Source organism: Xiphias gladius, chromosome 15 (assembly GCF_016859285.1).
Source record: "Xiphias gladius isolate SHS-SW01 ecotype Sanya breed wild chromosome 15, ASM1685928v1, whole genome shotgun sequence".
Lineage (NCBI taxonomy): Eukaryota > Metazoa > Chordata > Actinopteri > Istiophoriformes > Xiphiidae > Xiphias > Xiphias gladius.
In genome coordinates, this window is record NC_053414.1 from 16,899,974 (window position 1) to 16,916,013 (window position 16,040).

Below are 16,040 nucleotides of genomic sequence, written 5' to 3' on the forward strand. Positions count from 1 at the left end.
CAGGGACTTGACTATTTACAAGTAAAGGAGATGGTATGTGCACTCGACCCCCTGACTATGAACGTTTTTTTGTTTTTGTTTTTTTGTATTTTTTGCTCTGGCTGGAATCTCGTTCAACGTCAGCAGAGAAAGTTGCACAATTACTCCACGTAGTACTCTAATATGCCAGCATCGGAAAGGACTGAGCTGGAGGGCAAGGTGGGGGAAAAAGGCCATGTGTGAGGATGCATCAACACCCCACTTCTCTATATACTAAGCATTTCTTTACAGTCCATGTACCTCAAATCAAAATGTGTCAAAATACTGTTCAGGCCTGCTAGCTGTTTCAAAGAATAACAGAGGAGTTCCAGCCTCTTTTTACGACTCAGACGACATCATTCAAAGACAACCTCAATGAGCATTTTATTTGGCTGTGTAGTAAAGCATGTCTGGGAATATAGGACGTCACCTACATTACCTGTATATATGGCCAAAGTTTTGATTGAGTACTACTGCACTACTGCAGTGATTAGTGATAAAGCTCATACTCAGGACTGAGGGTGGGCACATCCGTAATCCGTGCCTATGGTTGAAACTGATTGCTCTGAAATGAGTTAGAAAAACAAAACAAACAAAAAAACCACTGCATTGCAAACTCAAATTCTTAATGACATTCAGAAACACTCATTTCTTCTTGAGGTGTGCCAGATGAATCTGTTCAGAGCAGAGGAGAAAGATTTCCAGCAACACACTCGTAAAAAGCAACAGAAAAGGCTTTGGTTCCCTACAGATTTCACGCTTGAGTGGCTTGCCGAGCAGAAGTTCCAGGCGTCTCTCTCCACGGATTAGGAAGAGTCGCGCGGGTTCCACAAATCTGAAGGGATGTTAAATCGAACAGACACCCCATCACCACATCTTTTAGCCAAACAAAATAGGGAAGCAGCATAGAACATGCAAGGAAGATAGAAGACACACGGAAAGGTTGGATTGTGGTGTAGCAGAAAAGGTGGCATGTGATGGCCCTTCAGGGGCCTGAGCTGGCTGTCACCTCCTGCACCATCAGGGCCAGGATTTTGGCTGTGCCACCTCTAAACAACAATCTTAAAAAGAAAACAACAGGACATTCAGAGAGATCTCCCGTGGGTCACAAAAGCATAAAAAGATACCTTTTCCTTGTAAGTGTAAACTAGGCATAGTTTATATTTAAAATAATTTGTTTTACAATGCCATGTAAGAAAAAAAGTATATCCCCGTTGTATTTTCAAATTTACACGCACCTATTTACAGATAACTTTTTTCTGGTGTGTATGTGTGCAGATGAGGAGGATGTCTGTGTGACTTGTTCTACTTCTACAGACAGGAAGAAAAACCTTTGTACATCCAAACCTCTGCAGATGATTGAAGCATCTCTGATAAACTGCTCAGGAAAAATCCGCTACACTGCTCATGCAGAACACTATCCAGTCAAGTAAATTTAAATCCAGCTGGACCTTTACAGTATCAAATGTCCATAAGAGAGAGAATAATCTAACACGAGGTCCATCTTGCTACTGAAGGAGTGAATGGTGATGTGCTGTGAGAGCAGTACGCAGGATTTCCTTTAAAATTTTACGCTGGAGGATCCACCAGGCAGTGGCAGTTCTTTTGATTCTTTGCAATATTTAAAAGGAACACAAATTTGTGAATAAAAGTTTCAGAGTCAATATGATTAAAGGGCATGGAAGACAAGATGCATGATTGAAAGTTTTCAGGGCTTATTACAGGGATACACATTTTGATTTTGAGAGACTCAGCATAATGGACAGATGGGATCAGACAGGCAACAGTGTGGTGCGCATATTGGCGATTGTGGTGCTACCGGTGTTGAGTTTGTTGCAAACACACTTGTTATAAAAGAAGGCTCAGACTGCTGTGGTGAATGGGGTGTTGTCTGTGTAACAAAAGGCAATGGTGGAATGTGCCGGGGAGGAGCTGATGCGGTGACGAAGGGAGTTTGTTTGGGATCTTCACACCTGGCTGGCTCTCAGTTGCTGAGGAGCAGCTCTGTCGCCGTTTCCACATCCCAGGATTTTGAAGATAAGGCGGCTATTACTGCATTCTGCATGTTGGGGGAAAGACAAATTTAAAAAACATTGTGGTCTGTGTGATAACTGCAATATCAAGCTAGTAAAAGCTGAAAGAACAGTTTTCAAAGGAAATAGGTTGTATGTTCTTATGAACATCAAATGTGCGAAGCTTATGAAACAAGTGAAAAAAAAAAATGCTTTCCATGGTAATTAGGTTTGAATAAATTGTACATTGTTAAGAGTAAATCCTTTGATTTTTACAACAATGAGTCTACACAAAGCCTTGTTCACTAGCATGCTGTCAATTAGGGTGGTAATGATAAGATCGTGAGTCCGACGGGACGTCTTCAACTGTCTTTTTGTCCGAATAATGGTCCAAACCCCAAAAATAGACTGAAAATATTCACAACTGCTTAAAAAAATGACTCCCCCCCCCTAAACTCTCCAGTTCTACACCACGCTTTGGTCAATATATACTGTAAATGTTATAGTGCAACAAAAGACGGAAAGCGGGTTCTGACCTTATCGAAGCCCATGGCACAGAGTTTGTCTATTTTACGTGTGTAGTCAGGACTGGAGACAGGAGCGCCAGCATAGACATGAGACCACAGCCTTGCAGTCTGTTTGAACATTTCTGGGTTCTGCTTATACTGGGGATGCAGAGAGAGAGAGAGAGAGAGAGCTCAGTGAGCATGGTTAAATGCTCAGCAACAAGTGAAGGTACAGAGAGACAGACTGTGTTCAGAGGCCTGTGACTGTCCACAGAACAACACTGGCAAAAAACGACGGCACCAGACATTGTTACCAAAATATTATTCTACAGAAAGCTCTCTCGTTGGACTCGTGGTTTTTTTTTGGTTTTTTTTAAATACTAAAAATGTTATTTGCCATCTGAATATAGGAAATGCTGGGCAATGTCTCTCCCACCTGGTTGGCCACTACTGCATCCTGTGGATCGTCTGGTTCTGCTGCAGCTAGGAGAGCCTGTAGAGACAATAGCACTGTCCGCAGTGTCATAGCAGCTGCCCTGGGTGACACAGATTCAAAATTGGAGCAGATAAGACGACGGTGTTTTTACTCGTGTAAACACTGGAACACTGAGTCAGAGGGTTCAAACACGTCTCACTCACCACTGGTCTTTTAAAATGTCCAGACATATTGCCCCCGTCACAGAACTGATATTAGGGTGCCAGATCTTAGTGATGAAACGCACCTAAGAAAGACAGATGTGAGATAGATAGATCTGGATAAGAATAGTGTTGGTTACACTGGGGACATGCACGGTAGTATCCTGTTTTTGAGAATGATCCTTGTCTTCATCATATTTGGCTATAGCTGAGCAGTATCATGATATATAAAAGATAAACATTTGTCTACAGAGATTTTGTCATACCGTTTTTTTACCATGATAGCTGTTGTTTTAACATGTCGCTTTTAGGCCACTGTGGGTAATGCAGAGCACAACTGATCGCGACAATATTGGATTTTTATATGATTTTGGCATCAATGTGACAAATAATCTAGATTTATCAGGTATTTCATTCACTGGATAAGCCAAAAAAACAGACATTCCTCTCTGGTTAGTTTATCCACAAAAAGCTTCTCAACAGATTTTCAAGAAACATTTATATAACTTACTATATAAACATACATGTCAGTGTTGCAGGATAAAAGTACAAATACTGTGATAGAGGATTTCATGTAGACGACCCACCCATTCATTTGGGATATGACGTAACATAGAGAAACCTGGTCTTTTCAGCTTCCTGATCTCACAGTGGCCAGGTTTATGATCATCTACATAGAGGTGTGTCTCTGATTCCTCAAGATATCAGGCAGTATCTGTTCTCTACCTTTCCAGTTACGTCAACAGTTAGGGATAAAGTTTATTTTTCTGCTGCCAGGATTCTGCTGGATTTGGTTTCTCCATTTGATCCCCAGTAATTCCCTGAGACTGGAGAAACAACAGTGTTCATCTTCCACACTGTCTGTATCAGACTCTCTCTTTAATCTGTCACTGTATAGTTTTCTAAACCTGATTAAGAGCGTATCAAGGTTTTTAAAAGCAGAATATGATGTTTACTCCAAAACCGTAATTCTAACCAGGATAAAAGTGTGCATGTAAAGGCAGTAGTGTGAGAGAGGCAAAGGACATAAAGCGAGTACGTAATTCTCCAGAAGACCAGATGGAATATACTGAAGCACATACCTTTGGCGGGTTAAAAGGATAGGTTTCTGGGATTTTTATTTCAAGCTGATACCTGCCACCTGGAAAAAAGAAAAAAAAAATACAACAAAATGGTTTAGACTAGGGAACAGTAACATTAAAGTCTTGTAACAAATATCTGCCATAAAGCGGGCATGTGACAGTACCTTCATATGGTGTATCTGGAGGACCTGCTATCTCCCCCCTCAGCTCTGTGAAGTTCTCATCCACCAAATCTACTTTTATCTGGTTTTTACTTGTCTGTGAGTTGGGACAAATGAGACGGACACAGTGAAATACCCTGATGTTTTATGGACTCACAGGTCTCAGCCTGTGCCCTGACAAGTCTCTGTCAAGTACGAGGTCACACAAATGTGAAGCTACAGACATATTGGCTGCTTAAGGCACAATAACTGTAATTTACCACTGACAAAAAATGAAGTCTGTTTATTGCAGAGTTTCGCAGAAAGCGTTAAGACATTTACATTAGCAACACAGATAGCTTGCTAGTAGAGCCAAGCTAGCAAAAGTTAACTACAAACCCACAATGGAAAGACTTGGCAGACAAAACACGCACTTTAAAAGACCACAGCCCGTCCACATCTAAACCAACAGCTGATTGACGTTTAACGAGTTTGTAAAGTTGATGAACGTTACAGCAAAACACAGCAAGCTAATGCTAACTGTGGATGAGATGTCAAAATAACGTTAGCAAGCTAGAGGCTGCTACACCGGGTTGACAGTAGCTAAATGTACGCTGGCAGACAGCTACGGTGCCGTGGTTGATACGTGTGCTGTAGCCCATACAAGGCAGGCTTATTTTAGTTAGGTGATTAGCCAAAGGGTACGCGGTGTTGTTTGTTAGAAACAGAGGGCCTGTCAAGCTGGATCCCCGGTGTTTCCTGAACACACCCACCTGACATAACAGGAGACCTTCGGCCAGACACTCACATCAAGCTAAAGCTACAGCTGAAGTTCTCCTGCTGAGGCCTGACCTACTGCTACACAAGACTGGGACCCCACGTTAGCAAAGGTAATTCGGGTCTGCTGACACTTTACGTCTTAATAGAGTTGAAACTATAACGAAGAAGGAGCTGTGCTCGAGTTAAAAGACAAACAAACAAACAAAACAAAAAACAGCAACGTTACCGCACCTCTTCGCTTTTGAGAACTTCTTTGAACTCCCGCTTGATCCTTTGGACCGCGATGTTAGCCATGGCTGTGTCCGCTGAGCCGCTGCTGCCTGGAAGCGATAGACCCGGGGCCTCTCTCCCTATGTTGTCTGTCTGTATGGGGACTGCGTGCTAGGTGCGTTTCACAGTTATGGAGCCCTCCTTTCACTTTCGCTGTCTACGGCTTCTTTTCACTTCAGAGGCAGCGCACCGTTGCCGTCCACCGTTGCCTGCCTGCCTGCCTGCCTGCCTGCCTGCCTGCCTGCCAGCCAGCGGACAGCGTCAGTCAGTCAGTCAGTCAGTCCAGAACACGCACACACAGTGCGGCTAAATGGAGTACAAACTGGAACTTTCATTAATGAGCTCCGGGGGTAGAAAAACATGGGTTTATGCTCTTTTCAAACTTGCATTCAGGACATTTCTCATCGTGTGCTGAGCACATCTGATTTCTAGCACTGTTCAACGGTCAGGATTTTAAATCTGACCGTGATCTGTCAGTTTTTGTGGACATTTTATTTATTGTTTTAGTCTTTAGAATTAGTGGGCAAAATAAAAGTAAACAGATGGAAGATGACAGATTGGTACCGCTATTTGTAAAGTTGTAAGTTATAAGTAGTAATCAATGTCTTTACTCACGGTTAATGCATCATTTACTACAGCTTTATAGATTCAGTTATAAACCATTATTAAGAACAACTTTTGGGTTGCCAGATTGTGGAAAAATCCTCTTCCAGCACTTTTTTTTTTTTTTTTTTGTCTTTTTAGCTCTTTGATTCAACATTTGACATGTATTGTATTCACCTCTACACTTTTACTACTTTTACTTTTGCACCCGTATCAACAGCTAGTCAAACTCTATGTATAGGTTCATAAATGGTCAGACCAATTTCAGTCTGCTGTGGTAAGTTTTAATTTGGAGTTTATAAATGGATTTTGTTCCAGATGTCCTGCAGCCCTTTTTTTCAGAAGATATACGGTCAAACAGTCCACTGGAAAAGTCTCAGTAGTTAATTAAACAGCCAGCTTGAAAGAAAAGCAAATTTTAATGGTGCAGGAGCATTTTCCAAAACGTGGCAACCTAAAAGTTGTTCTCATTAATGTCTTTTAACTGATCTGTAAAGCACTAGTAAATGATTTATTAGCCATTAACAAATCCATTAATCATAGATTATAAACCTTTTATAAATGGTGCCAAACCAGAAAGCGGTGTCTTATCAAATAGTGGTACTTGACAGGTTCAACTTATTTTTACTTTTCAACTGGCAGTTAAACTGCTATCACTGCTTACATACTCACACTTCAACTATTTACAGTGCCCACACTTCAGCTATCTGTGGCGCTTAAATTTAAACTGACGTTTCAATTTAAAATTTCTGCTCTTGCACTGACAGTTCTGCTGCTTTCATGGTTTAGACATCCACTGACATTGAAGTCACTTTCATCTCTTACTTAGTGGCTTCTTAAGTGGCTGAATAACAGTAACAAAAGGAAGCTGTCAGATTCTCCCCAGACTGAGTGACAAGTATACGGATTAATCCAACGGATTTCAGTAGAGCAGAGTAACTAAGTGCTGTGCTGTTGTACATTTTGAGGTACTTGCACTTTACTTTAGTATTTCCGTTTGATGCTACTTTGTTCTTCCTCACGGACATCACAGACGGAAATATTGTACTCTTCACTCCACTACACTTATCTGACAGCTATAGTTAGTACTTCAATCTACAAGACATGGATATGATAAAACTACCCAACAGAGTTACTTCCTTCTTGACCAGATACATCAAAATGCTACTTACATGGATAAATGAATGGATAAATAATAATGATCCCGTTATATAATATAATGACACTCTAAATGAGTGTTCTGCTTTGCAGGTACTTTTACTTTTAATACATTGAAAACAATTTGCTCTTGATACCTCTGTACTTTTCCCCAGTAAAATCTTAAACTTTTACTTATAATACTGATTTTACATGTTGGTATTCCTATGTTTGCTTCATTACATTTCCATACCGTTAGATAAAATACAAACCTTTTCCCCGCAAAGGCAGTGATTTATTTATGTGAAATTAGGACTTATTATGTTGCATTAACATAAATCAATGCTCATCGTATCAAAAATAATTGTTAAAATAAAACAATGTTCTCATATGATATCGTGTAAACCAGTTCTCATTTTACATGGTATGAAAATGTTTATTAACCATCACATATTATAGCATACTATACTTTTGACTGACGGATAGGCTGGCAGAAGGTTGTAAAAAATATAATGGCCTAAAATGGAGTAAATTACCCAAGATGCAGCCAGCTGATGGGCAAAACACTTTTGGGTTGCCAGATTTGGGAAACTCCTCCCCCTCAAGCACAACACTTTTCTTGTCTTTTTTATCTCTTTCATTCATTAAGCCTACCCCTCCAATGGACTGGTTGACCATTTATCTTCTGGAAAAACGGCTGCAGACCATATGGACCAAAATGCATGTATAGACTGCTTATTACATTTACAACTGCAGACACAATTTGGTCGGACCATTTGTGAACTCATACATAGAGTCTGACTAGCTGTTGATATGGGTGCAAAAATAAAAATAGTCAAAATGTAGAGTGAACGATACAATACATGTGAAATGTTGGTGGTAAGAGCTGTTTTTATTAAATTTTTAAGTAAGTTTCCAAGATTGTTGTTTGAATGAAGACTCTCTTGCATCAGTGTTCCCTGTTTAAATAAAATGTTTTGGTAATAACATGGCCTTGTGTTTCTGCTCAGTTTTAATGCAAATATAAATGTTGGTAAACTTGTAATAACTATCACATAAACTGCTTATTAACATTTACAGCCGCAGACTTGACGAATTGCTGAACCCAGGATTTTTTAACATTTGTAATTACAGGTGACTGACTAACTTTTGCTGATGGCTTGAGAAACCCAGGACCCTTAATTAATGTCATACTAACATTTATATCTGCAGACCTGATGACTTATTAGAAAGTGCTAAACCCTTAGTTCTCATTAATGGTTTGCCAACATTTATAACTGCCTTACTACCTAATAGTAGACTACTGAGTGGAAGTATAAAGTAGTATAAAATGAAAATACTCAAGTAAAGTACTTCAGGGTGTTCAGTTACATTCCACCACTGCATATGTGGTTAAACAGCTGTACAGATGTTTTAAGTCCTCGCCTGCCTCCGTATGATGACAGACACCTGGACGGTTTGTTTACCATGCAGACGTTATAATCGTTCCTTACTGTGATTGGCTCAAAGGCTTGCTCATCAAACGTCCGGCCCAATAAGAAACGTTTCACCCGCCCGCCGCAGAAGGTCCCGGATGTCCATCGCGAGGACTAACTGGCTCGGTTCACGTGTATTAAACAAAACACAGACGGATCGGTTGACATGTCCGCATGTTAACGGCGTCGGGGGAAAAACAACAGCGCAGCGGCTCCGAAGACAGTGAACGTCCTCTGAACATCTTCGAAGCTCCAGTAAGTGGTTTGCGTGTTCGGTGCCGCTCGCTGTCACATCTGTCTCTAATCAAACGCTCATCGACCGGACATGGCTGGGAGCTTTCTTTTTTCGGTGTACTGGCTAGGTTACTGAGAAGCTAACGTCCAACGTTGGCTGAATTAGCTGGAGAGCGAGACGTAGAGCTCATGGGGTCGGTAAACCCGGAGCGACGGTAGCGGTGCGTGAGTGGATTTTCTGCGGGTGCGAGGTAAACTGTTCCCTTCGTCGGGTCGTCACTCTGGAAATATGCAGGCGGCCACCCACGGAAAATAGAACGTGTACATGTTTTGATATAGCAGCTACAGCTCTCTGAGTCAAAATGTCCTATGAAGTAAACGTATGCATATCGTGTGTGTGTGTGTGTGTGTGTGTGTGTTTTAACAGTTTATAGCATTTCGGGTTGGAGCAGAGTGGTCGATACTTAATTGTACGAACACTAACCTTAGAAATACGATGAAGAAATGAATGGCCTAATGTTGATTTAGAGCATGTTCGACTTTTGACTTTAATGTTTTGCAGTCGAGCTGGACAGATAAACTGGCCTGGTCGATATATGGGGCGATATTTGCTTATTGCAGACATATTGGTGAGGGACATGCACCTTGACCAATACATAACAAGAAACAGCAGGACAGAAATGCTGAAGAATTTCTTCAGAATGTCTGACCCGCAGATTGCATTCATGTCAACCTCAAAGTCATAACTATGCCTGGGGAAACGAGATATACAGGAATACACGGACAATGCCACAATCAACTCAGAAAATATGCAGTATGTCGTTAATAAAGGCCTAATTAGAGTGAAAAAGATCTAGGCCTCATTCAATAAAATAAAGTCACCAAGGTTGAGGTGCACACTATGAAATTGCATTGCTGCAGAGCAAAAATGAGAGGACAGATCGTGTTTACTGGCAGCATAAGGTTGAGCTGTCCTTCAACAGCTAGAACAAATAAATACATAAAAAAATTGGGACAGCCTTGGCTGTTAACAAAAACCTAGATTACATGCAGAAATATAATACAGCCACGGAGTCTGCTGACTGTCCCAACTGAGTAGTCTCCTCCCCCCTAATCTGTGTGTGTGCCTGTGAAACAACAATAGAGCACAGCACTGACAACCGGCAGCATTTGGTTTCTCTCACTTGTTCATGTACGTCTCAGTTAAATACAGTGCCTTTGTTTTGTTCCTAGCTGGACACCGTCTGGTGAGAAATGGCGGAGGGGGGCTTTGACCCTTGTGAGTGCATCTGCACCCAAGAGTATGCGATGAGACGCCTCATCAACCTGGTAAGTAAAGGAACTGAGCGCCTTTCACTGTCACCGGAAATCTAAGTGACGGGGCTCGATTATGACAGAGTTGAGGTGCAGGGACAGGTCAGAGTGTTCCAAGTATGCGATGTGAAGTGAAAATATCTCCTGCTGAAGTTGAGAGAAGGAAGCAAAGAGATTATCAACTACCAGTTAAATGAAAGCCTCCAGAGAGGGAGGGGCAAATGAAACGAAAAGCCTCCAAGTGATACTGAGTCAACATATCCTGGTTCCTGCTCAGTGTTTATCTTGAGAGTCTATCTGATCTGCCACGTAAAGACGTCTCGCTCTGTTGTCAGGTTTGCCTTGTGCTTGGAAATATTCCCTGGCTCCTCCTTAACGGAGAGTGTGTTGTAAAAGATGAGGTAAAAATTGTTGCGCTGAAATGAGTTCCCGAGAGTATTAAAGATTACAGCATTGTGGTTATGTCGCGTCAGTTTCCAGGTGACCTCATGGGCCCTTTTGCGCACAGGTGTAACCTGCATGACGAGCTTCAGTTGGCTCAGAGCTTGAAGCCGCCCCGGGGGGGTTTCTGACTTGCTTGCAGCAGGAAAGGGTGATGTTCAAATAACTAAAGAATATGCCAGTTAGAAGGGACAGTGTATTTTAGGAGACGGCAGACCTTTTAGATAGTTGCTTTGCACCGACCACGTGTGAATATGTGCCGTTGGTAATAGTAAGCTGTGAGCGGCTCACATGTTTGCGTGCCTGACGTAATAAGGAGCTCTTAAGGTGTATGTAAGTTTTATTACAGCGTCCTATCTGGGCACCTGGGTCGGCTCTCTCCCCAGATAGGGGCAGTGGTAACCAGAATAAACGATGCAGTCATTAAAGTCATAAAGTGGAAGAAGTAATGAGATTATTTTTCCTACTCTTCCCTTCTGTTACATCTACTTTGTTTCTTCTGTGATTTTTCTTTCAGCTGAGGCAATCTCAGTCCTACTGCACAGACACAGAGTGCCCTCAGGAATGTATGTATGACCACTTATTCATGTAGTTCACATTTGACCTTGTGTTTTTACATAACAAGTCATGGCACGTGGAAGCACAGCTGCACTCAAACATGTTCTCAAATCTAAAATATTCATGAAGATTACATGTGTGACGTACGGAGACATTGTTGTGTTCAGTGCCAGGTCCCAGCGGGTCGGTCGGCGGAGGAAGTGACCTGACCCTCCCCATGGTTCTGATGGGATGGGTGGTGGTGGTTCTGGTCCTTTTCCTGTTGCGCCCATCCAGTCTCAGGGGTTCCCGTCCCACAGGCAAACCCACTGGACCCCACAACGTCAGTACTAATCAAACTCATTTTATATCACATTGTCATCTTAAATGTAGTCACTTCCCCGCCTTGGTTTACTTTGGAACTTGGAACATCCCGTGGACAGTAACTCATAAAATGGGAGGGAGTTTGTTTTTCAGGAGAAAATCAGTTTCTCATGAAAGTGAGTAAGACATAATTTGTCTATTTAAAAATAAAACCAAGTTTAAATGCAAAAACAAACTTCAATTTGATAAATGCTAACAATGTATTTTAAAAAAGAAAATGAAAAGAGCAACATTATCAGCTAAGTTGAATAATAGTAAGGACAGTTTTGTGTTTGAATTACTGTAAGCTAGTTATTAATTACGTGTCTTGTAAAGTTAGAACTATTTACTGCCTTGTTTTCCGAGATGGAACACTATGAAACATGCAGAAATTAAGTGGATTCATATGCCTAGGTTTATTGCTATTTATGCATATTTATGGTTATTTTGGCATATGACTGCCTAAAAAGGGTAAAAGGCTTTGTGCACAGCGTGGACTGCAAAGGCTGAGGTGCAACTGGAAGATGAAGATGTAGTCAGAAAAAAGTGTTTGGTGGTAGTGACCACACACTCACCCAAAAGGATCTTTTATTAACACTGATAAGGGACTTCATCAGACTCAGTAAGTGCTTTGCTCTTATTGGGATTAGTAAAATATCTTTTCGTCATATGTTTTCTTTATGGACTGAGAGTCACTACAACACACACTTTTGGTTTATTTTTTTCTGTTAGCAGTAGCTGTTGTTGCTGTTGTGTCATCACATTTTATGCTTTTACTGGCTCAAACTGAAATCCAGAAATTATTGTGCAAAAAAATGGCAGCTGGCAGCAACTTTATTATAGGTCATGAACTCTGGCTTTGTAGATCAGTCTTTATTTTTTCATTTGTTTTTTAGACCAGTATGTTTGATAAGATGTTTCCCATGCTGTACGATACAGCTAACACCACTTTTAAATACACTCAAAACACTTGTACAGTTGCAATGTTTAAAATACGTGAGGTCAGTATTTGTAAAGATGAGCAAAGCTAGAAACCAGACCAACTAAATGTTTATTCTGTGATGCTGATCAAAAACAAAACTGGAGCTGTATTTTAAAAGTGAAACAGGCCTGTACAGGCATGTATACAACCAGATGAAAAGATGAAAGATATAAAATCATACTCGGTAATGTGTCTGCAAATATATTTTCCTGAGTATTTCCACAGGAGTGGTTTCAGCATGCACTGATGGTGCTGCTGCGTGGTTTTCAGCAGCACCATCAGTGCTGCTCACTTGTTTTTATTTGAAAGACTTATTATTTTCTTGTCTTGGGTTACAGAGCGACGGAAGAGAGCCCCCAGCACCTCCTATTGACTAGCAGCGGAGCCAGAAGACCAGCACTCCTCCACCTGCTCTGACCGGAGCTGCACAGTTAGCTAGTAACTGTGACCAAGACAGCGTCATCTCCCTGTCAACCTTCATACAAATATCTTTTGGCTTTTTTCTTTTTCTAATACCACAGCATTGTTGGATAGGTCTGTCTTTGATTCCCGTTACTAGAGCCTAACTGATACTGGATTGATGAGGCCAGAGCAGATATATTTGAAAGTTTAAAAACATTTGATGATATAATGATCAGTGCTCATTTTTTTTAAACAAACACAACGTAAACGATGGAGGCAGTTAATCTGCTTCTGCTTCAGCATTGGTCATTTTTGGCATGTCATAGGAAATTTTATAATAACCACACAAAAAACACATCACATCCAAACTTGACTTTAAAGAAATGTGGTTTTGCATATCTGCTAACATATATGCTGATACAGTTTACCTGTGAAAAGCGAGTTTTGACAGATAATATTTGGCGACAATATAAGCATCGTGCTGAATCAGTTGGGTTCTACATTGTACTTCACCAAATTTTTAATCAGGAGGTGTGGCGTCGTTCTGAGTCAGTCCCTGGTCTCAGTTCTGGTGCAGTCTGATCTTCAGAAACTCAGACATGAGCTCAAAATGAAGGAATGTGTCACATGGGCTGGGGGAGTAGAGGGGGGTAGCAGAGAGTTTTTTTTTGGGCAGTTAAATTGTTGCTCTGGTTTTTGCTGAGTAATGAAGGGTGGCAGGTTCTTCAGACTATCTGAAACATTCCTCTCTTTCCACTTTATAGTTACAACTCTAAACAGTGCCAGTAATGATGTCATTTCACATATCACATTTGATACCATAATCAATGCAGCACAGAGACCTTTTAATCATTTAATACATTTAATACATTTATTTGATTAAATTGAATCCTGAAGGATTACAATTTTGTTGGCAATAACATGGCATATTGATTTTAATGCAGTGATTTAATCTTCTGTGTTTACATCCAGATTACCTATTCACCTGAGCCAGCAAAGAGTCAGATCTCTTATATACTATAAACTATATTTCAAAGAACATGTCTGTCCCTTAGTGATTTTTTTTTTTTTTTTTTTTTTTTTTCCCCCCGGTCAAATTCAAACAAGTTGTAAACACAACAGTTACATATTATCACCTTATAACGTTGATAAAGCAAACAGTTGGTTATTTAAACATCCAGCAGTTATGGAGCAACATTAGCATTTATTCAGAGTCATGTTTGTATCCACCTAATGAAAATAATTCCAATTTTCCCTCTGTTTTTGGTCTCTACCAACTCATGATGGAAGCATCTGACTCTTTAGCTGCTAAATGCTCCAATATGCTCACCAGCTAGTCTCTAACTTCGTCTGTCTGCTGTTTGGTGCTGAGCAAGTAGTGGACAGTGGGTTTATTAGAGCTTTTTCTCTGAAAACAGCTGCCTGCTCTTTCCGAAAACAACACTATGAGAGAGACAGCTCAACATTGAGGTGAAACTTGCCACAAAGCTCTGTAAAGTCGAGGGGAGCTGCAGATTCAGGTCATAATTCTCTATTTTCATCACTACCAGCAACCCCTTTCACGTTGTCATATTATTTTCACATTGCCATTTGATACATTTTTTTTCATAAAAATATTGATTATAGCCACTTTAAGTATCAGATGGTTTGTTTTTGTAGTAAAGGGAGGTGAAGAGGCCAGCACATTTTGCAATAAGCTATGGGTAACAAAACGGCGATAACAATTCTTCTCCTCAGTCAAGAGTCTCTTTAGAAGAAAGTTAAATGCTCACATTTCACACTCATTTCACAAAATGAGATGAATTGCAGGCAAAGATTTTAATAGGTTTGGTCATTGTAAAACAATATACTCAGCACAAACAAAATAAGTTTTAATCATTAAGATGATTCTGTGTACTGTAGTTATTTTGTGGTTTAAAAAAAGAAAATGATTATTGTATAGTGACCTACTAGTAGTTGAGAATCATATTTTTTAGAACTTTTCTTGTGGTATCTAGAGTCATTTTGAAGCTGTGTTGTATTGATTAAGCTGTCTAAAAAGGGTGGCCTTGTGGGGATGAGAGCCTTTTCTCCTTTTCTTAATGAGAATCACAGCAGTCTGTGGTTAATGGGAGCAATCCAAAGTTTATACTTCACAACTTCTGTATCACGATATGTCAAAGCAATGAAAAGGAAAGAAATGAAAAGGTGCATTTTCAAACAATGCCTATGGTTCTTGTCTCAGTGCTGATTTAGAGAACAACTTTTGGTGAAGGAACAGCAATATTTGAGATCCTCTTCATTTTAGATTTATGTTGGGGAAACGGCAAGGGAATCATCCCTCTGTGCTCCACATTTTCTGTGATGTTTCCTTATTATTAGCATGGTTTATGCTACAGGGTTATTTTGTTTTTACATTTGTTAATTCAGTTGGTCCATATCTCTACTAAATAAGTGTTTGACTTTACATCTAAATAACTTTAGAGAAGGTGTTTCTGCTAGATTAAAGGTTGAAATACGGTTTGTGAACAGATAAATAGAAACCCCCTAATGCAGACCAATACAGTGGTGAAAGATGTTTCGTTCCTTAACCATGTATGTAGATGTGGTTGGATATTTATAACGCAGTGCAACAGCGGCCAAACCACAGCCTCAAAGTTACAGAGGGGAATAGAAGGTTTCTGTATTTTGTGAAGATCTTTATTATGCCCCTCTCATGGAAACATGGTTGTTAAAGTGTAATTCGGTCTTGTGTTACTTTCGCAGGTGTCTGTGATATCAGAAATTACTTGGATTACAATTGTAGGGTCTTTTTTGAATCTGGATATGATCTGCAACGACTGTGGGATGAGTTCATCCCAGCTGTCTTCAGTAGCTGGCTACTCTTCATTAACATATCAGCAAATGTCTTATTTTTGGTTTTTAATACATCTTTCTAGACTTGCTTCGGATATGGGCAGGGAGGAGATATAAGAAGGAAATTGTTGGGCAAACAATAGGTAGTTGTAAATAATGAAGGGGGAGGCCATACTGGATGGTTGAGATGACCAACTGGACTATCTGGTACCACAGGAGACCTCGATATACACTGTTACTGTTTAAGAGTAAAAGGGCTTCAACTATGCACTT

General features: G+C 40.4%; 2 protein-coding genes across 3 annotated transcripts; one reads left to right on the forward strand and one right to left on the reverse strand.

Moving 5' to 3' along the window:
- Positions 1–781: 781 nt before the first annotated feature.
- ube2kb (ubiquitin-conjugating enzyme E2Kb (UBC1 homolog, yeast)) lies at positions 782–5,738 on the reverse strand. The gene is made up of 7 exons (XM_040146757.1): positions 5,406–5,738; positions 4,419–4,512; positions 4,255–4,313; positions 3,176–3,258; positions 2,973–3,072; positions 2,567–2,695; positions 782–2,077 (listed from the first exon to the last, which is right to left on the reverse strand). Exons 1-7 carry the CDS (start codon positions 5,466–5,468, stop codon positions 2,003–2,005), a joined length of 603 nt encoding a protein of 200 aa, XP_040002691.1. The 5' UTR covers positions 5,469–5,738; the 3' UTR covers positions 782–2,002.
- smim14 (small integral membrane protein 14) lies at positions 4,906–13,973 on the forward strand. 2 transcript variants are annotated; one of them, XM_040146759.1, is made up of 5 exons: positions 4,906–5,284; positions 10,127–10,222; positions 11,166–11,214; positions 11,374–11,528; positions 12,869–13,973. In XM_040146759.1, the coding sequence occupies exons 2-5, from the start codon at positions 10,148–10,150 to the stop codon at positions 12,905–12,907; spliced, it is 318 nt and encodes a 105-aa protein (XP_040002693.1). In that variant the 5' UTR covers positions 4,906–5,284; positions 10,127–10,147; the 3' UTR covers positions 12,908–13,973. The 2 variants fall into 2 exon arrangements, with proteins under 2 accessions (XP_040002693.1, XP_040002692.1); XM_040146758.1 differs by lacking the exon at positions 4,906–5,284 and adding an exon at positions 8,726–8,914.
- The last annotated feature ends 2,067 nt before the right edge of the window (positions 13,974–16,040 follow it).